Source organism: Sceloporus occidentalis, unplaced genomic scaffold, assembly GCF_023333645.1.
Source record: "Sceloporus occidentalis isolate IW3139 unplaced genomic scaffold, rSceOcc1.0.p SCAF_389, whole genome shotgun sequence".
Taxonomy (NCBI): domain Eukaryota; kingdom Metazoa; phylum Chordata; class Lepidosauria; order Squamata; family Phrynosomatidae; genus Sceloporus; species Sceloporus occidentalis.
Window position 1 is genome coordinate 330,285 of NW_028317369.1, and position 26,944 is coordinate 357,228.

Consider the following 26,944-nt stretch of genomic DNA (forward strand, 5'->3'; position numbering starts at 1 on the left):
ATGCCAGTATTTTAACTCTTTCCATGCGAGAATTGGTTTTAACTCTTTCCATGTGAGCTAATGTGCTAATTTTAGGACTTGCTCACAAAAATATATTTTTTATATATATATATTTTATTATTTTTGCCTTTTTTACATTTTTTTCCACTTGAAGGTTCCCCTGATAGTGACATCAGTGGGAAATTATTTTTACATTTTACTGTTTTTTTTTACTATTTTTTCTAATTATTATTAATTTTATTTTTTTAATTTTTTACTAATCACACTGTGATTAGAAAGCTGGGCTCCATTGATTTGCATGGTTGAATGCAGTACCTGTATTCAACCTGCAAGTGGAGCCAGAGTTCTCTAGAGGGTCTGGAGACCATCTAGCGAACTTTTTCATCTTTATTATTTTTTTTCATGGGCCGCCGCCATCTTGCGGATGGTGAAGATAACGTGCAGCTGCGGAGCTGCTCTCCAGAGCGGTCACAGTCCATCCTGGGGTAAGTGTTTGGTGTCGCTGAATGCCTCCTGATCGAGGCATTCCAGCGACACCATTTAAGTTTAGGAGGCGATCGTTGATCGCCTCCTAAACGCTTTTAAAAGGGGCGGATGTTGACGCCCCGGGGAGGGGCCAGACATGGCCCCTAGTGCCGATGATGGCGTTGCTGAATTACAGCAACACCGTTTGAAGTCATGACGGTCCTGGCACGTCAATTGTCGTTAACGGTTTGTCTTCCGGTGACGTGCCCGGACCGTCAATTGTCATCAAGGGGTTAAGCCGCCACACAAGCACCCTTATTATACTGCCTGGTGGTAAACAATAGAATGGGCTCCGCATTACTCACCCAGAGGTACCCTTATACATAACCATCAAACCATATTTATACATATAATGCAATATTCATTAGTACCAAACTATAAAAAGTGTGTGAAAACTGAAAAGCATGACATTTATTACAATTTGGAAGCAGCAGCAGGTAATTTTCAGGGTTGGCATTTTTGAAAAAAATATATATGATCGATGGCTGATTATATAAGCACATGCTCAGTAGAAAGCAGCCAGATCTTTCAATCACAACACATTATACAGCGAAGGGCATGCCCCACCCTTTATATACACAATGCCAGAACACAGCATGTTACTTATTGCTGCAAAGGGGGTTAATGTAGCCCTTCCTAAAAATGTACATTTTAAACTATTTACTTGCTTTGGAACTAAAGGTAACAAATGTTCTTGAACTACACCAACAGAAAAGTTTAGAAACACTAGCATGAATCCCCAAGAAACGCCAATTAGAATAAGAGGTGGAAGAGTGCGGATCCTTCTAGCACAGGGGCGTCCAACATGCGGCCCGCGGGCCAAATGCGGCCTGCGTGAGATCGGCAGCCAGGATCACAAGCTCTGCCACTTACTTGTGGGAGGGTCTATTCTCTGCTCCAGTCCTGCCTCCTCTGTGGGGAGATGCTGTTAGCAATCACACTCCTATCATGCCAAGTCAGCCAGTACATGCTGAAACCTGGCTAGCTGCCCCCCATGTGTATTGATGCTGCCAGCAGTATGGGGTCTGCACTTACAGCCACCATGTACCAGCATGTACTGGCTGGGTTGGCATGATAGGAGTGTGATTGCTAACAGCAATCACGGTCCCATTATGCCTAGGTTCCAGCATTTACTGGTTGCCTGGGTATGAAAAGAGTGTGTTTTCTGTTAGCAATCACACTCCTAACATGCAAAGTCATATTGTTGATTTTTTTGTCCAATGTGGTGTGTTACTTTTAATAAAAGTGTGGTTACAAAAATTACTGGTACAATGCCCAGCCAACCAGTACATACTGGAATCTGGGTATGCCTGAGATTGCTGTTAACAATCGTAATATATAATTTTTTTGTACAATTTTGGTGTGCAACTTACTTTTATTAAAAGTGTGTGGGGGGTCATTTTCAGTTTTGGCTAAGTGAACCCTGAATTTTTGGCTTTGGTCCAGAGTTTTCATTTAGGTGCATCCCTAGGATAAATAGAACTATTTCATTTTAACTTATCCAGAATCCTGAATTTGTAGTCACAAAACTTTCTAGGCCCAGAAATCAGTGAGAGGAAAAGTAAAGGTTTTGTGTCATTTACTTTATTTTAATCTGCATATCTTATTAAAGGCCATATTTTCTCACAGTGAAAAATGAGTGCGGCCCGCGCACGTATACAATTCTGATGAAGTGGCCCACTGCAGAAAAAACTTGGACACCCCTGTTCTAGCAAAATGCTGTTTAATTAAGCAATACTAATAATCCTAAATAAAACCAAAAACACAAACAAATAGAATACACGATAACGTGTATTTTTAAGATTTTCATTCTTTTGTTAAAGCCTAAATTATGGTTTCACCAAAATGTATAAAAGCCATGTGTTCTCCTGTGCTCCGATATGTTGTCCAATTACATGAAACATGAACTGTTAAGACACATTTATGGCATTGCATATGCATCACTGATTATGTGTGAAGTAAATTCATTACTATTTTATTTTAAAAAAAACTACAATTAAAGACAAAAATATTCCCCTTTTACTAGGGATTTTGCTTGTTTTGTTTTTTGTTTTTACCGTGTTTCAGAATCAGTAAAAAATCTCAGTCTCAGAAATATGTGTGCATAAGCAACTGATCACATATTCTCTAAAATGTTAATTTATTTTGATGTTAACCTTTTTAACAATACATGTTACATGTTTTAAGCTAAAAAGGATATTGAATATATATGATCAGCTTAGTTATTTTGTATGAAAATGTGTTGAAATCCTTGTATATCCCGTATATATGATTTAGCTTAAGAGTATATCATCATACACAAAGGTCCAGTGAGGAGCTTCTAGGATGTTCTAACTAAAGCTTCCGAACAAATACATTTTGTTTTCCCTACAATAATATTGCAACACACAGAATCTTCCGTGTACCCACGCAATGAGTGCTTTGGATTGCATGCTTTATCTTCATAAGACTGGAGCATCACTGAAGAATAGGCAATTTAAAAGCTATTGTAGCAGTTAGTTGGTTTAGTCAAGGTTTCAGAAAGTAGTTAAAGAAATGCAGATTTACTCAGCTGGAAATTAAAGCAAGCTTCTGCCGCCAATCTACCATGCATACAGATGTAAAACTCTCCATGACTAAACTTTTCATTACCTACTTCACCACCGGTGTAGAGATCAGAGTTTGTCGGGTGAACGACAGCATCACTGTCGATGTTGGCAATGTCAGCCTTTACAACTTGCAACTATAATAGGCAAACAAATGTATGTCAACCGTGTGGGATAAAGAACATATTCAAGATTTTTACCTCAATCCTTGTTTTCCTACAAAAAAAGCGGTTGTGAGAGAAGTAGAATAAATGCTAAAAATGTGCATAACAGATTATGGTATTCAGTAGCACTGACCAACCCAAAAACACCAATTCATTTTAGAATATATAATTGTTACATTGGCAAGCAACACCATGTTTTGATTGCCGCTTTGGTTTAAAGCAGAAAACAAGTTGGTTGTAGATGATGATACTTCGTATACGTGTTCTTCGAAAAAAGAGTTGTTACAGTCATATATTGTTGAGTATTACTTGAATTATATTTTATATCTCACATCCCCAACTACAACCAGCTTAACTAAAAGAGAAATATGTTAAAATGATAGTTGATAACGCAATAACAAAAGAAAGTTTCTCCATTTTGTATAGAACAAATATTTTACTTAGGGAAAGACATGTATTTAATAGTTCTAAATCAAAAAGATGCCATTATTTTATAATAAAACATGATTAAGAATAAGATTTACAAAGCTAAGATTTATTACTAGGGTCAATATAGATAAATGAGGTTCAACATAGATAAATGCAAAGTTATGCATTATGGTAAAACTAATAACAATGCAACCTATACTATGAATGGAATATCCTTGGGGAAAACTACCAATGGGAAGGACTTAGGAATAATGGTAGACAACAGACTTGACAACAGTGCGCAATGCCAGCAAGCAGCTGCGAGGGCCAATACGGTTTTGGCATGCATAAAAAGAGGTATTGATTTACGGGAGAAGGATATCATCTTGCCTCTTTACAGATCATTGGTAAGACGTCACCTTGAATATGCTGTACAATTCTGGGCACCAGTCCTTAAAAAGGACATTATAGAATTAGTTTTAACTCAAAATTAACTCTACAGGGTTTTAAGGCTAAAGGCCACCAACTTAGGGAGCTACTGGCTCAGAGACCCATCTGTTAAATTAAGGGGGCTTTTTCCCAGAATTGCCATGTCACATATTCTAGTCTAAAGATTCAGATGACCAATTTCTACTACCTAGCTCAAATTCATAACACAGTAATACATGTGATCTCCATCAACTCTTATCCCTTTATAAAATCACCAGACAAAACTCAAATAGAAAATTATATTTATAAATATAGTTAAAATATTGTTTGTTTATTTTTAAATCTATTTAATTTGGCCAGGTAATTGTCTTCCACTGTTAAAACAGGGTAGCATTTTTTTTTTTTATTTACTTGCCCTTAATGGAGAAACTTCCTTTTGTGAAGCTGCATAAAGGCGTTTAACTTAAGTTAGAAACAAAGAAGCAGCTAACAGTGTGAGATAATTATAGAACAATAGAAACACATTAGGTTTCTCTAAATTATTAGTTTTTCATGATAGACAACAATATAATTTTTCTATGGTAAGATTGTCTAGGTCTATAATTATCCCTGAACCATTAGCTATATCAAAACCAAGTCCTGTTTACCTATATCGTCTTTAAGGTCAATGTCAGCATTGGTAGGGTTGATAACAGCCTCCACCTCAAATCCAGCTAAATTATTGATTTCACTGTGAATTAGGTTCAGCTGAAAAGAAAAGCATGGGGAAGGAGGTAATAGGGGAGCAGGAAAATTTCAGAAAAGCAGAAACATAGCATGCGACAGAGCCAGAAGCAGAATCACTGCAAATTAAAACATAGAATCAAAAGTGTAAATAAAATAAATAATGACGACAAGTTCAAAAGAAGAAAAAAAAAAAACAATACTTTAACACAATGACCTTAAAATATTAATGTACGTTCAAAAGAAAATGGAGAGAGTATATAGTTTAGACAGTTTGGTTAAATAAAATACAGTAGCTGGCACTGAGAAGTTTTTTGACAACAATACATAAATTACATCAAAGACAGTAAGGCTGTCAGTGACGCTGGAATTGGTTTGTATGTTGCTAAAATTATTAGTGGATTTGGTTTTGTCTACACACATCTGCCTGTTTGCCCATGTCTTTCTGCTTTGTGTGTACTAAAGCAAGCTCTTGGGAAGAGGGATTTCATGAAAGTTGGGTTTTCAAAGATATATTTTCACTATGCATTGTAAAAGGCTAGCCCTTGCTAATTTATCTGGAAGAAGGGCATAGTTGGCCCTACAAAAACACATCGTTCAATTTGTAAGACATTCAAGAAGAATGCTTGAGTTAAATATGCCGACTACAGGGCCAACCAAAAATCATTGCAGGGAAATCCCACTAGGGATGATCATTCATATAGTAACTCTACTTGCTGCATTAAGTTACAAAGTTATCTCACTATTTCAACTCACCCAGAACGTTTTGGGGTTTATTCACTAAATGGACAGTTTTAAGTTCCCTCACTTCACTATACATTATGAAGAGCCAGCCCCAATGAGCTTCTGCTGAAGGAAGAGCTAGACTCATCTTGTATAATGTATAGTTAAATCAGCAAGATTTATTTTCCCTACATATTGAATTATGCATTATCCAGGGACAGCAGAACCCTTCTTGCCGTAGAAACTTGCTAGTGTTGACCATTCATAATGACTAATGAAGTTAGTGAGTTAAAACCACAACTCTCCTGTAAACTTGCTTTTTTCATAACATTAACATTTTTTAAGAGACTAACATGGGTCATTGACGCATTTTGTTTCCTAAAACCAAGTCTAAGGAAATCATCATATTTAAAGATTGTAGGTAAAGGGCATCTAGTGGAAGTTTTAACCCCTTCATGACAAAGCCCATACATGTACAGGCTTACAATGCATTGTGCTTAATGGGTTAAACCACATGGGGCAGAATTTTCAATTAAGTAAATAACTTTCCTAAAGAGTTATTTTACTGCAAATGTATAGATTTTGAGCAGGGATTTTCATTTGGTTCCGTGCTCACTGTTCTGCGCTTTTACTCAATTTTTTAAATATTTTTACATGAGACTCTATATCTCTGCGTTCTGTGGTCAGAATGAGCAGCTGGAATTACACATTGGATTTTGCGTTTAGAAATGACGCACAATAGGAGACCTCCACCTATAATGTTTTATTTGGCTTCAGGCATACTGAATTACCGCAAGACATTCTAAAAGAGTTCCTGTATTTGGGCATTGGCAACACTCACTTTAATGGGATAAGTAGCAATGAGAGCTACATTGCATTTAGGCAGATCTTCATTGTATATTATAACTGAAGATTCATCAGAGAGGAGAATGGTTGGAAATGTTACCCTGGTGCTCTAAAGTCTTACCCCTGAGGTATTGGCTTCACTTTTAAGCATACCCTATACATTTTGGCAGGTGAAAGATACTAAAAAAAAAAACACTGAAAAGGCCAATAACTGACAGGACTGTGTAGGGTTATGTGAGCTGGGTAGGTATACCTTTTCTGGTTGGCATGTGGGTTGCTGTGACTTCTGTTAACATAACTGAACAGTATAACAGCGTAGGGTATATGTTTTAATTTGTTATACATTCACAATTACTTAGTAATCTTCTAATTAGAGTTGGGGTATTGAAGAATTTGAACAAAAAAAAAAAAAAAAGATGAAGTAACACTGAATCTTAATATCGTTTTTAGGAGTTAGTTGGCTATGCTTACCTTTTGTCCAAGGAAAAGGCTTTTTGTAGACAGAACAGTGAACCCATCTGCTGGTGTTCCTTCTGTTGTACTGTCTGCACTTGCTGCTTTGCTGACTTCTCCTTGCTTCTTCTAACCATATGCAAAACATTGATAAATAAAAACGGCACAATATAAATATGAATTACATAAAATTCTGTATGTAATGGATTACACTCCTATTTTTTATAGCTCAGTATATATAAAATCAGGCAGCGATAAAAGATACCTTAGATTTCCTCATTCCTTTTCTAGACCCAGGTTTCTTTGACAACACTTTTTTAGGCAAAGATGTTTTGGCTTTCTTCGCTGGTGGTGGAGTAATGATAGCTTCCAGTTTTCCTTTGGATCCACGCTTCTTTGCTAATAATTCTGGATGAATATTTGGTAAAACACCACCACTGGCTATTGTGACTCCTTTTAAAAGCTGAAACATGAAAGCATTAAAAAAGTCAAAAAAAGTTTGTTAAAATAAAACAGAAGGTAATATTTTGCTACATTATTTTAATAAACATCATACGAATAATACAAAACAAGGAAAACTTGAATTTTTTATAAAAGGTAAATATCACAACAATCAACCATCCATCTGAAATAGCGATCAACCTTAAAGCCCAAAAGAAGATTTCAAACATTAATTAAGAACTGTTGGAATTTGCACTGTCCACACTAAAAGAAGTTATTACTAGAGAACTGAGCATGAAAGATTTGACTGTTAATGCCTTAACTCCAACCTAAGGACATAATTCATGACAGACTGTTAATCTAGTGAGACATTAGATCAGTAGGAAGTATATGCAAATAGAAATATATAGTTTCTTTCAAATATTGATAGTGAAAAAAAATGTATAGTTTTCGATGTGTTTGCACTAACAAAAGAGAAGTCCCACAGCGCACTCTAGTGTTTAAAAACAAGTTATGCTAACTACCGAGTAAAATAACTACTACATAAAATGTCACTACAGATTGAGTTTATGTAAGAATATTTTAAGGAATTTATTTATTTTGAATGTAAAGTCATCTGGAAACATTCATAAGTTGTTGTTGTTGTTGTTGTTGTTTTTCCTGTACTATATAATGTATGCATTAGTTATCCTTTTTTAATTTTTTGTCATTTTTAAACGGGAAGGAAAAGCATCCATAAGACTTTACTGCAAATTATTGCTTCCCAAGAAGGTCTTGTCATTTGCACACAATTTTTTTTAAAACCAAATAAATAACAATATGGCATGAAATAATCATAGACCCTCCACCACTTTAACACGGAATCTGTAAATTTTCAACGTCTATATTTGTTCAGTCAAAATAAGTGAAGTAGCGTCTGAGATATACATAAAAAAAACTGGAAGGAAGAAGTAAAAAAGAACAAAAAGCAAGAAACTAATGGACTTAAATCAGGGCTTGACAAATTTGTTGTGAATCTAGGCGCCAGGTAAAAAAGTTAGGAGCCAGGATTTTTTTAAACTAACAGTTGGTTAGGAGTGATCGGATCATCATCAGCCCACTTACTAAACTCACAGCATTTGACCTGGAAGCACCCTGGACTTTCAGGTCAGTGCTGTTTTTTTTTTATTATTAATTTGGGTTTTTTTAACTCTTTCGATGCTGATGTTCCATTGGAGCACATCATTGACTGATATTTAGTCCCCACAAGCTTGTGGGGAAAAATGTTAACCCCTGCAATGCCACGAATGTGTCATACACAAGTGTGGCATTGAAGGGGTTAACGCTGCACTGTCGCTCTCATGGAGCGATCAGGCAGCAGGGGGGTGTTGGGGCTGGTGTCCACACTCATGTGGAGACCAAAGAACCTTCTCCCCTGTCCCTGAAGCTGGCTCTGGCAGCTGGGACTCAATAGCTGGTCTATAGAGCAGCCATTGCAGGGAGGGGAGTCTCTGATGACTGCTGTAGGCTTCCATGCCTACAGGAATCATCAAAGGGCTTGTGGGAGCGTTTTTGCTGTTGCTGGTCTGCCTGGGCTTCCAGGCAGACCACCAGCAGCAGAGCCCCGTACAAAACGGGAATTAACCCCTAAATGCCACGATCGCGACATTGAAGGGGTTAACGCTGCACTGTCGCTCTCATGGAGCGATCAGGCAGCAGGGGGGTGTTGGGTCAGGTCCCCACACTTGTGTGGGGAACCAATCAACACACAACCCCCTTCCCTGAAGCTGCGTGTGGCAGCTGATAACACGATTGCTGGTTTTGCAGCAACCGCGGTTTCAGCCTACAGGATCACTCCGTGGGAGGGATCTCAGGCTCGGGGGCGGGCTCTGAGTGGCTGTGCTGTCTGCCCAGACTACTGGGCAGACAGCAGCAGCAGCGCCCCCGTGTGGTTACTCAGCCTCTTACATCCACATTTTTTTATGGATGTAAGAGGCTGACAAAACCTAGGCGCCAGGACAAAATTCTCTGTCGCCATGGAGACCTGGCGCCTGGGATTTGTCGATCCCTGAGTCTTAAATGTTTGTGTTTTTATTGAGGTCGTTTTAAAAGCATGTTGATGGATATCCCCCTGTCCAAAGAAGTCATAAGAAAGACTCATTTTTTGTGAGAAACACATTAAACAAATACATACAAACCAATTAAAGGTGAATGGAGGAAGTGAGGAAGATTGCTCTTTAGGTCATTATTTGTTCCTCTGTGCACTACAAAAACATAATAGCAGTTACATATAAAATACATTTAGTTAATTGTATTACCTGATTTAATTCCTCATCATTTGCGATAGCAAGAAGGATGTGCCTTGGCGTAACCCTTCCCTTTTTATTGTCTCTTGCTGCATTTCCTGCAAGTTCCAGAATCTCCGCTAGTAAAAATAAGAAAGAGTGATTCCACGCTTTGTCTCATCTTATTATATAACCCTTGAGCCACAATTTTGGGAAGCACAACATATCATGAATTATTTCTGTAACACTGAACAAGAAGCAATATTACCCAATATTCTTCACAGTAAAAAATATTCCACCTGCCCTCTCAGTAGCTTTTAAGCATAAGTGGCAGTGGGAATGTCGCTGCTGGCTTTGCTTCATGTCTTCACTCTATGATGCTATAATCTGGCCCCACTAAACCTACATCTATACACTAAATAACAGTACGTAGTACAAATTAAAATGAGCAATACATCTATTATTAAAGCTAATGGGTATGCCAGTCAGCGACTTGACCAGTAGCATACTCCACCTGCATCAATACTTCACTGTTCCTTAGACTCACAGTACTTTCTTGATGGATCACAATTATGCTGACACCTATAATGTGATGGCAGATAAGAACCATGAGGTACACAGAAATACTTTTTGGGTTACTGTTGGCCAAAAAATACCAACCATGTGTGATTCATATGTGATTAAGCCCCAACTTTTCTTACCAGTCAGATATTCCAGTACAGCAGCCATGTACACTGGTGCACCAACTCCAATTCTGTATTTAGGGTGTCCTTTTTTAATGTAACGCAGCATTCTGCCCACAGGAAAAATGACCCCAGCCTTTGCAGACCTGGAAGTTTTTGTTGTCTTCTTTTTACCTCCTCTGCTAGACATCCTGGTTGAGGTCAGCAAACTGTGAAGAATGTAGTTACATAGCTTTTACATGTCTAATATTATTAAACCTCACTATCTAATGTAGACCCATGTGCATTATATCAATTATTAACATAATTGTGTACAAATTGGAGTGTGCTGTTTTCCACAGATGTAATTAAAAGGATGGTCTAATTTCCCTGACATGCCCTCTAAAGGAGAACTCTGAGTACTTTAATAAGAATTCTTCCAAAATTAAAAACACTTACCTGACCTAGAAGCAGCAACCCTCTTATTCAGTGGTCTGACATTTGTTGCCACTGACTGGCTCTTTTAAGCAGCCAATCAGTAGTAGGAAAGTGTTCTCATTGAAAGAACACAACACATCTCCTGAATTACATTTAGCAGATGGCGGGTGCATAATGGGGGGGAATTCGCTGAATCCCCCCAAGCATTTGCAAGGTGGATAAAACGAAAATATAAAGTGGCCACGCAGCTATCATATTCATTAACCCCTTAACAACCACTGACATGCCTGGCACGCCATAGCATTAAATAAGCTCAGAAACCGATCTAAGATTGAGGCATTCAGCAACACTGAAATCTGCAGCAGGGGCCCTATTTGGCCCCTCCCCAGGGCATCAACATTCATCATATATAATAAGAGCTTAAATGGTGGTGCTGAAACCTCTCCATAGCAAAAACTCACCACAGGATGCACAAGATTTTGCCTCACAATGTGATTAGTACTGTATCTTCTCTGGCATGGAAAGAGTTAAAAATACTAAGATTTCAAATACCCATATGATGTTAAATTTAAAAAAAATGTATGGTTTAATGGGGTAAATTGAATTGGCCCACATAGGGCAAAAATGCACACCTCCCAAATGTGGCCTTTTAGCCCCCAAACAAACTGACAAATCTATGCATTGGTGGTATCACTGTATTCAAGAGATGTTGTTGAACACAAATTGGGGTACCTTTGTCAGTGGCATATACCAAGGGCTTTAAATTCTTTAAATTTTTCTTACCTAAAATACAATGTGTATGAAATAAAAACACACAAAAAATGACTACCACAAACTTTGACAAAGGTTAGTGGTAGAATTAGTGCACGGGAAGAATTAAAATACTGTGTCTAGTTTTTGTTTTTTTTAAATATGGTTTGATCAAGGTAAATTAAATTAGCTAGCTTCAAAAATGTCCAAAATAGGACATGGGGACAAGATTACCAGATTTGGAAAAAAACATTTTGAAATAGCAAAACGCTACCTGTACTTATTGCCCACAAACATAAAAACATTGGGTATTTCTAAACTCAGGACAAATAGTTGAAATTATTTAGCAGGTTTTTTCATTAGTCCTTGTACATGAGTAAAAGATTTTTCAAATATTTTTCACCATATTTTATTATTTTTTTTCTATAGGAGATATGATAAAAAAAATGGTATCTAAAGGAAGACCTTCTTGTTCTGACAAAAAAACACAAAACAATTTATAACTTGTGTGGATACACTAAATGAGTGAGAAGAAAATTACAGCTAAACACAAGCACCACAAAAATTATAAAACCAAAATAAGGGGTTAAAGTGCGCATGATGGCTGGAGTGTCCCTTTAAGTTGTAAGGTTATAAGGTTATAAGCAAGTTGGAATCGCTACAAAAGACAATACAACCAAACCTGCTGGTAATTAGATTAGATTAAATATTTAATAGTACATTTTGTATTAACTTTTTGCCTTCTCTATGTAATTAAATAAGAAACAAATAAACATAACTCATACCTCAGATGGGAGGGGCTTTAGAGATAATACATATTTGAACTGCAAGTAAAGGTTATTTTTCACACTTTAGCGTTTGATTAACCAAGCCTTACTTATACAAAGACAGTTCTGCACTTGTTATTTTAAGCCTGCCTTTGTTATCCAGAACTGATCACTGACTCGCAGAGAGTACCGGCACCAGCAGTGTCCATAAATCAGTGTCGGATCCTCACTGTGGGAAATGAGGACACAACACCTGCACTTTTATTAAAGGAATGATAACTAATACAGCTTTTTTACTTAAAGTAACAATTGCAAACATGTTCATACATGTAAGATTTGTTTAACAATTTTCTTAATAATAATTCCTGCTACTTTAAATAAAAATTAAAACGCATCTCAGTGTATTAGTGTCTATCTGAACAACATTTTTAAAGTCTGCACATTTCTTCTTCTCTCTTCAGGGCTGAGAGATTTTCCTATCCTAATGTAAACAACTTTCTTTGATCATTTTTACGATGTTGGTTAAATCATGATTTCCATGTTTCATGTACTCATGCAAATTAGACATTTTTAAGAACAAGCAGGGTGTTCCTTTTAAATCATAAAAATACATAAAATATAATATAGAATTTTTTTCTACAGAGTAGGTGCCACTGCTGAAAGAGCACATAGAAATCCCTTACATAGTACCCTATATGGTATTTGCTTAAATACTTTTCTACTTCTAAAACATAAAGCGCATTGGATGATTGTTTTTATTTTCTTACTTTTTTATTATTATTCCTTTTTATTTTGTATTGTTTGTCGTGCCATATAGATAAATATCCCCTTCTGTATCGCGTGGATGCTAGTGATGTCATGTGACATTAATAAGCTCCCTGTAACATTTTTATTTGTTTTCCTTGTTTGCTTTTTTTTTTTTTTTTTTTTTTTTTTTTTTTTACTTACTTTTAATATCAGTTTTGGGAAGAGGGGGAATCTTTGTTTCTCCTCTGCTCCCTCTCATCTTTCCTGTACTGATCACACTGTATTGCTATATACCCTGCCATCAGCCCCCAAGAGAAGTAGAGATCCCAGTGGGAAGCTAGAAGGTAGTTCAGGACATAAGACTGTTATGGTAGTTTTGTTAGCCTTTGCCACATCTTAGCTTCTGATGGAAAAACACCATACTTTTTAATCTAATATCGCCTATACAGTTACACTGTCTAGTGGGATGAATAAACGACAGATTGTTTTTAGGAATCATTTAGTTATGCTAAGAGAGCAGTGAAAGCGACACTTCCCCTTTATTCTAGATATGGCGAAAATGTTAACAGCAATACGTATAATGCTAAGTTTATGTGAGGTTATGATCAGTGCATTTGCAGAAGCCATAGTAAAAAGGGTGCATGGTGGGAGCGAATTTAACAACTTAATAATTTGGCAGCTTACATTTAAAGTGGAAGTACACCTGAGCTGCACATTAAAGGACAGTATTCCTCTGTGAGCGGTAAACACCGTACAGTAACACAGTAATGATGTAAGTGGGTTTTATTTCATTTTCTTCCAACAATTTTCCTTAACTTGCAGACCTGGGGGTTGCCATTGAAAACGGTCATAATAGGTTTGGTCCTTGCATGAGCACCTTGCATCCTTAGAGCTTGATGAGTCACATGGTCCCTTTGGGATAGTAAGTCTAAGGCATTCTATTGTTTACCACAAGGAAGCATGACAAGGTTAGTTGGACTACTATAAGAGCTAGGATGCATATGTATGACAAATAAACAGCTGTCTGAAAACATTATGTGAAAAATAAAATATTTTCTAAAGAAAATAATTGATTCAATGTTTATTATATTAATAATAAATTAATAATATATTTTAAATGGGTGAGAGTTACTCTTAAAAAACAATTATTAAATAACGTATTAATGAGTTGTGCGAAACAATAACACTATATATATATATATATATATAGATATAGATATATATATACATACACACACATACATCCTGTATATTCTGTATGTAGTGTTGCATTGCTATTTGTGTACTCAATTTTTTTAGCATGGATATTTATACAGGAATTTATTAGATTTATTTATTTATTTATTTATTTATTTATTTTTACAGGCTCAAAAATGCTTGTTAATTTAAAATGCACTTTAATATGCATTCTTCATTTCAAGACTGCATGTCACCTCATGACATCCATAAACAACTTCACAATAGTTGCAATATATTTACATGGACAGCGTGCTGTCAGTTTGGGTTGCTTTGACAATGTTTATAATGAATCATATTTTAAACGCATGAGAATTTGGACTTAAATGCGACCTAAAATACGCACTATTAAAATGTTCTAGTGATTTGCAATCACGTCTCAGACCCCAGGTGTCTGGGCAATGCAGGATAATCACCTGTTTCAGTCCCTGAGCACATCGAGGACTAAAAATGGGAGGAACACAAACTCTCCTTCATACATACCTGTTGCTAGGTTACACTCACACAAATGCAGACGTGGTGATTTTCGCCACGGCTTAATTCAACAGCCTGGCCGACACAAAAACTGAGAAGAATATTTAACTGTAGTCAGATTAGAATTAAAGGAAATCTTGGGATTTAACAAGAAACGCCAGATCATTTCTTTATATCTCTATCGTATAACTAAGCACAAGTTCTGAAATATACCGGTAATTGGCACACTGGAAGAGGTACGCTTTGGAACAGATGTTTAGACCACCAGGACAATGTTATAAATAAACTGATACCCATTAGCAATACGCAGCGTAATTCCTCCCCTGTACAGTCCACGATCAACGGATTGACAGGAAATCCTTTGCTGTAGAAGTAGAAGTCCTGTTCTTGCCAATAAATCCGTGTACAATACAATATTTATGGAATGCACATATCTACATGGTTTGGAAGAACGACAGAGCCATGAACATTATTCCATGCAGTCTAAAATAGATATGGTTATAGGATTAGCAGCACTGGCAAGGAATACACACAGCCAAGGAGTTTCTATATAAACAATATACCATGTAAATGTCCCACACTACATATACCATAAGTGTATGGGGGGCAAAACTGTATATGATGACGTCATATTCATGCATGATGACAGTATGGGTCCCTTCAACTGAAATATTCTAGATGCTTTTTCTTGGCTCCATGTAAAGTTCTTAATAAACAAAACAAAACACGCAGGAAGTCAACGTACGTGTCAGCTACTCACATTTCACCTCACAGCAATATGTCTACTGTGTTTTTCTCTCAAGCTCTTTTCTGTGTAAACTGGGAAGACTAGGCTGTGTCTGTAAAATATCCCACAATCCACCGCGGGGAGAAGCGTCACATCCCATCTCGTACTGTACACTTTGGCTGTCAGCTGATTTTTCTGTACGAGAAGACCTTGCAGCAACTTGTGGCGTCCAATATGTAAGAGACGTGCCCATTGGAGCAGGCCCACGTCTATTCATAGCGGCAAGAATGTAAACTCCCCTGCCATTGGCCAGAATTATGTTCCTTGACTTGTGTTCCTGTCTCTAGCCGCCTTGTAGTGATTGATTACGGTAGACTAACGGCAGCAAGGAATGGGTTAATTTTGTAAACGTCCCATATATTTTGCTAATCCATTTTATATATTGGGCCGTTCGCCGGTTTTTAAGCAGTACCGTCAGAATTGTTACCGAATTAGTCACTGTTCTTTACCGTCACGATATTTATAATTAACAGATGTCTGAACATGTTGTAATGCGCGCGGATGATTAACCCCATCAGGACTAAGGGTTGTTTTTGCCATGTTTGTGGTAAAGGACCATGTTTCTGCTATGCCTTTTTTGAACTCAATGCACCCCAAAAATTATATATATATTTTTCAAAGTAGGGTTTTCTTCTGAAATCATTATATATATTGCACTTGACAATGTCGCGCTTGCATCGCCACTTCTTTTTGTCAGCAACAGTCATGCATATGAAAAATAACCAACACATTGAATTGAGATCCCATGAGGCTCAGCCAGACATACTACTTCCATGATGCTGGCTGAGCATCATGGGAAGTCCTGCAACAGTAAAGCTGCAGATGCTAGCTGGGAACTAAAATTCCCATGATTCTCAGCCAGCTAGGTGTCCATCATAGTCCACAGCAGCAGTGATTTTTTTTTAAAATTAAAAAAGGCTAATGTTAGCCTCCCTGGACCCTTAAGCACTGCCTTTACAAACACCTGCCCATAAACACACATATACACATACACTGCCCTTACACACACACATATACACATACACTGCCCTTACACACACGGATATACACGGACACTGCCCTGACACACACACACACGTATACACTGACACTGCCCTTACACATTTACATGTACACTGCCCTGACACACAAACACATATACATGTATACTGCCCTTATAGTTTTCAAACAGAAGTTTGACAGATCAGTTTCTTGGGTCCAGGTCTCCCATAGATGTTCCATATTTTCATTTAACTCCATAAAACTATATATTTTCAAAAACTAGACTGCACAGAGAATCTGATTAGGGGCATATTGACCTGTCCTGTGCAGTAGATTCCACATCAGCACCTTCCAAAATTGGTATAACCATGGTTTTTCTGAGTGAGTTTGTGGAAGAACAAAAATTCCCAGAATACTGCAATATCCCACATATAGGGTTAAGAAATGTATCTCAAATGTTGTGGGATCATAATTGGAACATGTGCAGTTTATTTCTCAGATTACTGGACCTATGTCTCATTTGAGAGACAGTAGAGGTCCCAAATTTCAATGTAACCCCCAAAAAACTACCGTATGTGCTCGATTATAAGACAACCCTGATTTTAAGACCACCCCCCAAAATCTGAATATTAATTAGAAGAAATTAATTAGAAGAAAAAGTCTGAATATAAGACAACCCTATAGGAAAAAAGTTTTACTAGTCAATATTAATTCATGTAAAGTTTTTTCATATTTAATAAAAGCTATGATTAAGCAAAATATATTTTTTGTTTTTATTTCCTTTTATTTGCTAACCTGCCCCCCCCCCCCGTTATGCACATCTTCCCCCAGGCTTGCCACACTGACTCCCTGGTATGCCTTATACCCCCCTATATGCCACTCTGCCTCCCCGATATGCCTTTAACCTCATATATGCCAATCTGCCTCCAAAAATGCCTTATACTTCCTTTATGCCACTCTGCCTCCAGAAATGCCTTTTAACCCCTCTATGCCACTCTGCCTCCAGAAATGCCTTAAAACCCTATATGCCACTCTAGCATATAGGGGATTAAAAAGACATATCATGGGGCAGAGTGGCATATAAGGGGGGTATAAGGCATTTCTGGAGGCAGAGTGGCATATAGGGGGTTAAAGGGCATTTCTGGAGGCAGAGTGGCATACAGGGGGTTAAAAGGCATATCATGGGGCGCTCTGCCTCCAGAAAAGCCTTATGCCACCATACAACAGCCCCCCCCCGACTTACCAGTGCTTCTGACTCCCTGGTGTGGGCAGCGGGTGTTCCGCCAGAACGTCTATGAGCACCAGAAGCTACGGCGGAAGTACAAAGAGTAGCGGGGGTTGTCTGCATTCATTGAGCGGACATTCGCCGGCTTGCAGAGAAGAAGGCAGCCAGGGGAGGTATGCACGATGCGCGTAGACAACCTCCGCTGCTGCCAGCACTTTCGCCGACGCACGGTGTAAGTGCCGGCAGCAGCTGAGGTTACCAGACAGGACGATCCAGGTCCCCAGCAGTGCTGCAGGGATCTGGATCCAGGGCCGGCCCTGCTATGGAGCAGAGTGGGGCAATTGCCCCAGGCGGCACTTTTGAAGAGGTGGCACTTTGCGTACCTAAAGGGTGGCGGTCCATCCAGGGTGCCAGGCTCTCACAGCTTACTGCTGTGGTGCCCACGCACTCTATGAGGAAACTCTTTTCAGCAGGAATGTGGGTGGGAATAGAGTTCCCTTTTACAGTGCACGGGCAGTAAGCTGTGGCAGTAGCGTACGTCGGGATTTGATGTCATATCCCGGCGTATAACACTGAAGCCCCGCCCACCGCACTCACTGCACCAGAAGGACAGGACACAGAAGAAGAAGAAGAGGAAGAACGAAGAGGAGGCGGAAAAGTGACAGTGACATAGGAAAGGTAAGGAAACATTCAGTGAGAGTGGATTAGTAAGTGTGTATGAGCGATGGGTGTGTAAGTGTGTGTGTGTGAGAACAGCATGGCAAGGGCAAGCTGTAATCACATTCCTATCATGCCAGCATGTACTGGCTGCCTGGGCAAGATAGGAGTATGATTGCTGTTAGCAATTATATATATATATATATATATATATATATATATATATATATATATATATATAATATTGTTGTTGATTTTGTTGTCCAATTTTGGTGTGGTAGCCACACTTTTATTGAAAGTGAGTAACACACCATAATTGGACAAAGAAATTCAATAACAATATTAATATATATATAAGATTGTTAACAGTAATCACACTCTTATCATGCCCAGGCAACCAGTACATGCTAGAACCTGGACATGATAGGAGTGTGAGTGCTGTTAACAATCATATATATATATATATATATGTCAGGCATCCAACCTACCTCGGCGGCCGTGCAGGGTCCCACCACGAACTGCATCCATGTCCGGACACCTAAGACACCGTACGAGAACCACGCGGTTGCGGAGTGGGCCGCATCCCCGGCCTCGATTGGAAGGCACCTCGCGGAAGATGGCCGCGAACACGATGTTCATGGCGGGGGGGGCGTGTCCAACTTCCCAGTTCCATTGAGATAGTGCAGGAGGTAAGCAGAGGGCGGGGAATAGGGAGGATTGACAGCTCCTCACTAAGGGTGGATAATTAGAGGGGAGGAGTCGGGATCTGGCAGGACTATATAAACCCCCAGCACTGTTCTGTCAGTGCTGGCTTGTTAACTAAGCGGTGCCCCATTCCTGTATGCTGATTACCTGAATCTTGCCCTTCCTTACCCTTATCTTGTTTGTGGATTTCCTGGCTATTCGACCTCGGCTTGTTTACTGGACTACGTAAGTTTCCTGGCTAATTTTGACCTCGGCTTGTTTATTGGACTCTGTGCTTATCTACTACCCTTGACCTTGGCTACGTTTAAATGGACTCTTTTGTATTTCTGTAATCCCTGACCACGGCTTTTGTGGAATAAATACCTGTTTGCACCACTCTGTAATAACCTGTGTTTAGCGTCTCACTGCGCTGTGCTCCGTTCCCCTACCTTCTGACAATATATATATATATATATATATATATATATACTGGTTTTTGCAGCAATTCTTTCCCGGGGGGGGCAACACAATCTCTTGGGTCGGCCCTATCTGGATCTTAGTCTCATAGTCAGACCTCATTTGAGGTAACCTTTTCATTAGGAACTGTTTCAAAATCCAAATAAATTACAAATCCAGATAAATCACCGCATTGAGGAATACAACCAACCATTAAAGGACTCCATCTGTACCTTATTTGCCCCTGGTCAGTACTGGTATTTATGTATGTATGGTATTTCCTTGAAGTGAGAGCTATTATAATAGTTGTTACCTGTGAACATGTGAGCTCAGATATCCCAGTTTCTTCAGTAGATAAGAAGAGCCATGCACATGAGGCCATATCCTACATTTTTACATTTTTGTTGGATGCTTTCAGACACCAGTGGCTTCCCCATGCCTATATGAAAGTGGAATTTCAACCCAGGGACGGCATGGTTACCGTGGGTAAAGGGGACGATATTGTCCCTCAGTAGCGCATATGGTTTTAGGATAGTAATAGATGTTAATCTATTAAGATTCCTTACCTACTCCTTAACCATGCCTAGGAAGATGACCCTGATACCATGAACCTTGGCTTTGGCCCTCCTACGCTCATCGTGACCAGATAAAACCTGGGACTGTTAGATCACTGGTGCAGCACTGTGGCAGCACCTAACCTGTAATAGATCTATATGAGAGTATTAACGTGATTGTAAGTGAAAGCATTTTTAATGGTGGCCTGTTCTTGCCTCATCTCTTATCTTTCTGCAGCAAATCCCTTCCTCTCTATATGTTGTTATTTTAATTAAAATGGGTCAAGGTAGCTGTGACAGAATGACATACCTTGGGGTCATACAAGGCCCCAAGGTACTCAAAGATGGCTCCAGTCTGGCTGCCAAACAGGTAGGAACTCCATTGTGTAAACTAATCCCATTAACAGGATTGCTGTCAGGGGGAGATTCAGTAGCTAAAGGGGATTAAAGGTTGGGTTGTCTACATGTACCTGTTTATCAATGTTAATTTATGTTAATGAAGTTCTGTGGCTATATGAGTCTATGTTTTACAACAATAAACTGTTCATTCCTGCTGTACTCAGTTCAAGGTAGTTGTGTCTACTTATTGGGTACACATAGCAGGGTTCCTAGGTGTGCATGCTGGCTGGTGCTGGAAGTGATTCCGGGGACAACAGGAGGATACTGGGTGATCTCTGGGAGTTACAGCTCTCTTGGTGAACCCGTTACAGTAGCATATGATATTGGTATGTGAGATGCTGGTTGTGGAAAGCCACTGTCAGTGACATGAAAAAACAGATTGGGAAAAGTAGACTTACACATTTATGAAAATATTGCAGACTTGTAAGGCAGAGTATGAGAGTCATAGTTTAGTTTTTATCCACATATTTTTATATAAAACTATTTCTGACCATCAGAATGACAACAATGAAAGCAGAGTGTAACTACCACTGAATTTAGTAAGTGATCAGCATGTTTGAGCCGAATTATCTAATCAGAACATATGTTATTTTCACTTCATGATCACTATATAGCTCAAGCCACACATGCACAGTTGCATGTAAGAAAATGAAAGTAGGGCAAACTAACACCTTCAAACTCTTAAAATGTGGGCTGTTAAATATAAACTCACAATATAAACTTGAAAATGCACTCATGACAACTGGAGCATTGAAGCTATTGAGAAGCAAATACTTTCAGAAAAATGATGAGTAAGAAGTCATAGGTAATTCATCAGTAAGCCACGTCAATGGTACCTGAACAGGTATAGCATTTCTTGTTATTTTCACCACTGTGTTTTGTTGTGAAATAGCCTTGTGATTTAGGAACATTCTGGTTGAATGCATAATCCTTTAGATTGTACTGCGTGAATGATGACATGAGATGTTTATTGTACTAAATCTTTAGTCTATATAAATATTGCGCTGCCCGGACAAACAGCGAATTATGAAAAAAACACATTGTGCATTTAATGTGTTATCATTTGTTTTCAACACTTAAGTTGTTACTACACATTTCCAGTGTGCGCATGACTCACTAGGAAAATATCAAGCCCAATAAACCAGATGCTGTAGTGTATCCAACGCAAAACATTTGCTAACATTGAACAAATGTTTCCACGAGAGACTTTTGCATCTTGTTACTGATTACAGAACCAAATTGTAATCAAAAAAATCACATTTTAGGAGCAATACAGTATACTGAAGTTTCATAAAAATGTGTCTTTTTTCTTGTGGGCTCCTTGTTGGGATTCAATTTCCTGAGACGAAATCAGACAGTTCCTCATTATAATTTGTAATTTGTGCCTCTTCAAGGTAAAAGCTATACATGGAATTACTGCATATGTGAATTTAAGCAGAATTCAAACTGTTATTAAACTGTTTACGCTTTGTAATAAAACATCTTAGTCAACATTAAGAAAAGTGAATTATGTGTGATTTTATTTCAGTAGATTTTCAGATGCTTCTTTTCTTTATCATTTTTTAATTTGCTCATAGTCAATATAAGATCTATTTAGTTGTAAAATTTTCAGGTTTCACAAAACTGTCTGTCCTTTGACCATTGAGGTAATTCTCTTTATCTACCACTAAGCTTCTACCCACCCTGGTTTTTTTTAGTATCCGCGCAAACCTGTGCTACAAATATGCATGTATACAAATGCAGAACATGGAATGAAGTGATGGAGGAGAGGAGGCTGAGAATTCAGAGATGGTCTATGGGCAGGCCCGGACTGGCCATCGGGCACACCGGGCGTTTGCCCGGTGGGCCGGGCCACGGCAGGGCCGCATTGATTTAGGGGCTGATGGAGCTGCAGCTCCAGGCCCCTACCCTACCTACGGCCGCAATGGCGGGTCTGCGGCCGCACAGGGTTTAAATTAAAACATCGGGGTTTTTTTTAACTTTATTTAACATCCTCCATGTTAAATAAAGTTTTTTTTAACTTTATTTAACATGGAGGATGTTAAATAAAGTTGAAAAAAAACCCCGATGTTTTAATTTAAACCCTGTGCGGCCGCAGACCCCTAAGGCCGGCCCTGGTGGGGGCTTCCCGGCCCCTTAGAGCAGGACCGGCCTTAGGGGTGTGCGACCGCACAGGGCGTCACACTCTAGGGGGCGGTCCGCACCGGGTGCCAACTTGCGGCACCCGGCACCCCTCCAGAGACGGACAGTAATGTCCGCCGCTGGAGGAGCAGGCTCGCAAGGGAGCGGTATCGGAGGTCTTTAACAGACCTCCGGTTCCCTTGAGTGATTTTAAGCCGGGTTCAACCCAGCTTAAAATCACTCAAGGGAGCCGGAGGTCTGCTAAAGACCTCCGATACCTCTCCCTTGTGATCCGCGCGGCAACAGCTGCTGTGCGCCGGGGTTTGTTGTTAGATCCCGGCGCACAACACTGAAGCTGCGCCCACCGCTGTCCGTGCCCTCTGAACCGGAAGAAGACAGAGAAGACAGAAGAACTGAAGAAGAGGAGCGAAGAGGAGGAAAAGGAGCTGTAAGGAGAAAAGAGGAAAGGTAGGAAAATATTCAGTGAGAGTGGATTAGTATATATGTGTGGATTGGTATATATGTGTGGATTGGTGTATACGTGTGGATTGGTGTATACGTGTGGATTGGTGTATACGTGTGGATTGGTGTATACGTGTGGATTGGTGTATGTGTGGATTGGTATATACGTGTGGATTGGTATATACGTGTGGATTGGTATATACGTGTGGATTGGTATATGTGTGTGGATTGGTATATAGGTGTGGATTGGTAAGTGTGTGAGAGTGATGGGTGTTATGCTGTACCATTTCCAATGTCTTTTTCATGATCTAATTATGCTCTAAAAGTACATCATAACTCCCATCACTCTATACTGTTCCATACAGTGGCAGAGCTGGGAGGCAGAGGCCTTGCACCCTAACCGCAGGACTCCTGAAAGGTAAGTGAACTTCAAAGAGGGAGAGGGTAGATAGTTAGGAGGGGGTAGATAGGGAGAAGGGCGTGAGATGGGGGAAAGGGGGTAGATAGGGAGAAGGGGTAGATAGGGGAGAAGGGAGTGAGAAGGGGTAGATGGGGCAGAAGGGAGTGAGAAGGGGTAGATAGGGCAATCATACTCCTATCATGCCAAGTCTGCGAGTACATCCTGGAATCTGGGTATGCCTGGGCATGATAGGAATGTGATTGCTGTTAACAATCATATATATATATATATATATATATATATATACATATATATATATACATATAATATTGTTTTTTTAATTGTTTTGTCCTATTTTGGTGTGTTACTTACTTTAAATAAAAGTGTTTTTTTTATGGTGTGGGGAGGTCATATTCGGTTTCGGACAGGTAAATGCTGCATTTTCGGTTTCAGTCCAGAATTCGTTTCAGTGCATCCCTACTACTAAGCCAGACCATGAAGTGGTAGGCCTACACCACATCAATGTTTGGCGTAGTATATAGTGATTGGGGTTATGCTGCACTATTGTTAATGTCTGGCTCAATGTATAGTGATAGGGATTACGCTGTACCACTGTCAATGTCTGCCTCAGTATATAGTGATAGGTGTTATGCTGTACCACCGTCATTGTCTGCCTCAGTATATAGTGATAAGTATTATGCTGCACCACCGTCAATGTCTGCCTCAGTATATAATGATAACAGTGAGAAGAGGCAGAGGTGGTAGATAGTGATACAGGGGGATAGATAGTGAGAAAGGGGAGTTTTGTTACAAGTTTTTATTCCTTTCTTTTTTTGGGATGGGGGGGCACCAGAGGAGTAGTCCGCACAGGGCGCCAGAACACCTAAGGCCGGCTCTGCCTTAGAGTGGCGGACCCGGTTGCAGTTGCGGCGGGCTTAAGGGGCTCTGCGTTAATGCGGCCATATAGGCCCAGTCAATCCAGTCCTGACTGGGCCTATTTTAAGGTAGGAGCCTGGAGCTGCAGCTCCATCAGCCCCTAAGTCAATCCTGCCCTGCCACAGGCGCGGTCGCAGTTGCTGCTTGCTCTGGCAACAAGGTAAGTAGGGTGAGGGAAGGGGCTGCAGTGAGAAGGGGCAGAGGGGGGTTAGGTAGTGAGAAAGGGGGAGAGGGGATAGATAGAGGCGGTACATATTGAGAAGTGGGGAAGGGGGTTACATAGTGAAAAGGGGGAACATAGTGAGAAGGGGCAGATAAGATGATGAGAGGGGGTAGTGTGAATGCGTATGAGAATGAATGAATAAATGTGTGGATGAATTGTGTGAATGCGTATGACAATTAATGAATTCATGTGTGGATGAATTGTGTGAATGATTTGTGTGACTGCATTAATGAATGTGTTAATGATTTGTGTGAATGATTAAATGCAAAGATGGTACATGAAGGGTGGGCTTTAACAATAAATAAATAAATAAATAAATATGGGCTGCTCAGGCTTAAATGCCCGGGCCTATTTTTTGTCCCAGTCCGGGCCTGTCTATGGGTTTCTGCAAAGAGTCAAGCCCCCAATTCCATTAGGCTATTTCATGCCTTTTAAAAGGTTTGTCTCTAAGGTTTATTTACCGTATTTGCTAGATTATAAGACAAGGTTTTTTCCAGAGCAAATGCTCGGAAAAATACCCCTCGTCTTATAATCGGGGTCGTCTTATAATCAGACCTCAAATAGGTCTGCCTATGAGACTAAGATCCAGATCCCCCGCAGCGATGCAGGGGACCAGTGCTTTTGAGTCCCTGGTGCTTAGTCCGGGCAGCGTGTAGAGCTCTACACGATTCGCATACACAAGCGTTTGGAGGAGGGAGGGGGAGGGGGAGGGAGTTTTAAACGGGGGGGGCATAAGGCATTTCTGGAGGCAGAGTGAACCCCCTTAATGCCACTCTGCCTCCAGAAATGCCTTTTAACCCTCTATACGCCACTCTGCCTCCTGAAATGCCTTATACCTCCCTATATGCCACTCTGCCCCACAATATGCCTTTTAACCCCCTAAATGCCAGAGTGACATATAGGGGTATAAGGCAATTCTGGAGGCAGAGGGGCACATATGGGGTCAAAAGGCATATCATGGGGCACAGTGGCATATAGAGGGTTAAAAGGCGTATCATGGGGCACAGTGGCATTTAGAGGGTTAAAAGGCATATCATGGGGCACAGTGGCATATAGGGGGTATAAGGCATTTCTGGGGCAGAGTGGCAAGCCTGGGGGCAGATTTGCATAACTGGGGGGGGTAGGTTGTAAAAAAAGGAAATAAAAACAAAATATTTTTCTCAATCATAGCTTTTATTAACAAACAATTGTTCATATAGTTTACATGAATTAACATTTACTGGTAAAAAAAATTCCTATAGGGTCATCTTATATTTCTTTTTTTCCTAAATTAATTATTCCTGGAGTATATAATGAGTTTGGAAATTCTAGATAAATGCTTAAATAATTAATTACACTTTAATTTAGTCTACTAAATTCTACTGGAGAAGAGATTTAGTCGACTAAAACTAGACCAAAACTAGTCAGATGACTAAAACTAAAATGACATTTTAGTCAAGACTATGACTAAAACTAAATCAAAATTTCCCGTCAAAATTAACACTGGCACTGGGACACAGTCATGCTGGAAAAGACCCTTTCCCATGAAGTTGGAAGCATACCATTAACCAAAATGTCTTGGTATGTGCTCTTTCATATCTTGGAGGGAATCTGTTAAGCTCTACACTCAACCATAACCCTTTCAGTGGACCAAGTATTGTAACATACACATATGAAACTTAGAGTCTACAATAGACTGAACCTCATATTTATCTTGCTTCTCTGCCCCCATGGGTCCTAAATATTCTTGAGATTACAGTCCAAAGCTTGGATACTTCCTTAATTTGTTACTGGTATATATTTTGGCCACTGCTCTACGCATGGCCAGCCACCTGCTGTCACGGACTGGGTCCAAACAGATGACTAAAAGACCCAGCGTGCCCAAAGATTGTGTGCAGGAGTTACGGTGCAGTAGTGGAGCTGAACAGGGCCTGGTTGCAGGGCGACCACACTCACCCAGGTGATGAGTATCTAGGGCTGTGCAGCCAAACACCAGTGCCCTGATATAGCAGCGGATGTAGTCCAGAACAAAGTCAAATCCTGCAGGCTCCCTAGAACAGGCATGAGACATCGCACAAGACTCATATGCATGATGCTGCAAGCTGGGAGTATGGAAGCTAAGAAGAGAAATATAGCAGACACATAACAAGCAAGGGACAGGGAGACCAAGCACGAAACATAGCCAGACAAGATATACATATTACTGAGCACAACAGTGAACAAGACAAGGAATAAACATAACTAGACAAGATATACATAACACAGGGCACAACAGGGAACAAGACAGGACACCCCGCTGCCGGGGATACAGGACAGGCTGACACACATAAATACAGAAACTAGCCTAGGACTGTATGATAACTATTGGAGATTCCGTCACATCTTATGGCCATAGTATGCTTAGCCCACCACTACGCCAAAGTACGCCAATGACGGTGGGTCCTA

General features: G+C 39.7%; 1 protein-coding gene across 5 annotated transcripts in view; it reads right to left on the reverse strand.

Moving 5' to 3' along the window:
- LOC149273264 (core histone macro-H2A.1-like) overlaps positions 1–10,434 on the reverse strand; it is a 28,894-nt gene extending 18,460 nt beyond the window's left edge. Inside the window, exons 1-5 of one of the 5 annotated variants that reach the window (XM_089506527.1) lie at positions 10,263–10,434; positions 9,595–9,701; positions 7,122–7,319; positions 6,875–6,982; positions 3,157–3,247 (exon numbers count right to left, since the gene is read on the reverse strand). In XM_089506527.1, coding sequence (XP_089362653.1) covers positions 3,157–3,247; positions 6,875–6,982; positions 7,122–7,319; positions 9,595–9,701; positions 10,263–10,434 — 676 coding nt within the window. Of the gene's footprint in view, positions 1–3,156; positions 3,248–4,758; positions 4,859–6,874; positions 6,986–7,121; positions 7,320–9,594; positions 9,702–10,262 lie in introns of all 5 variants that reach the window. The other 4 variants (XM_089506525.1, XM_089506526.1, XM_089506523.1 and 1 more) reach the window with 4 other exon arrangements.
- Positions 10,435–26,944: the final 16,510 nt, after the last annotated feature.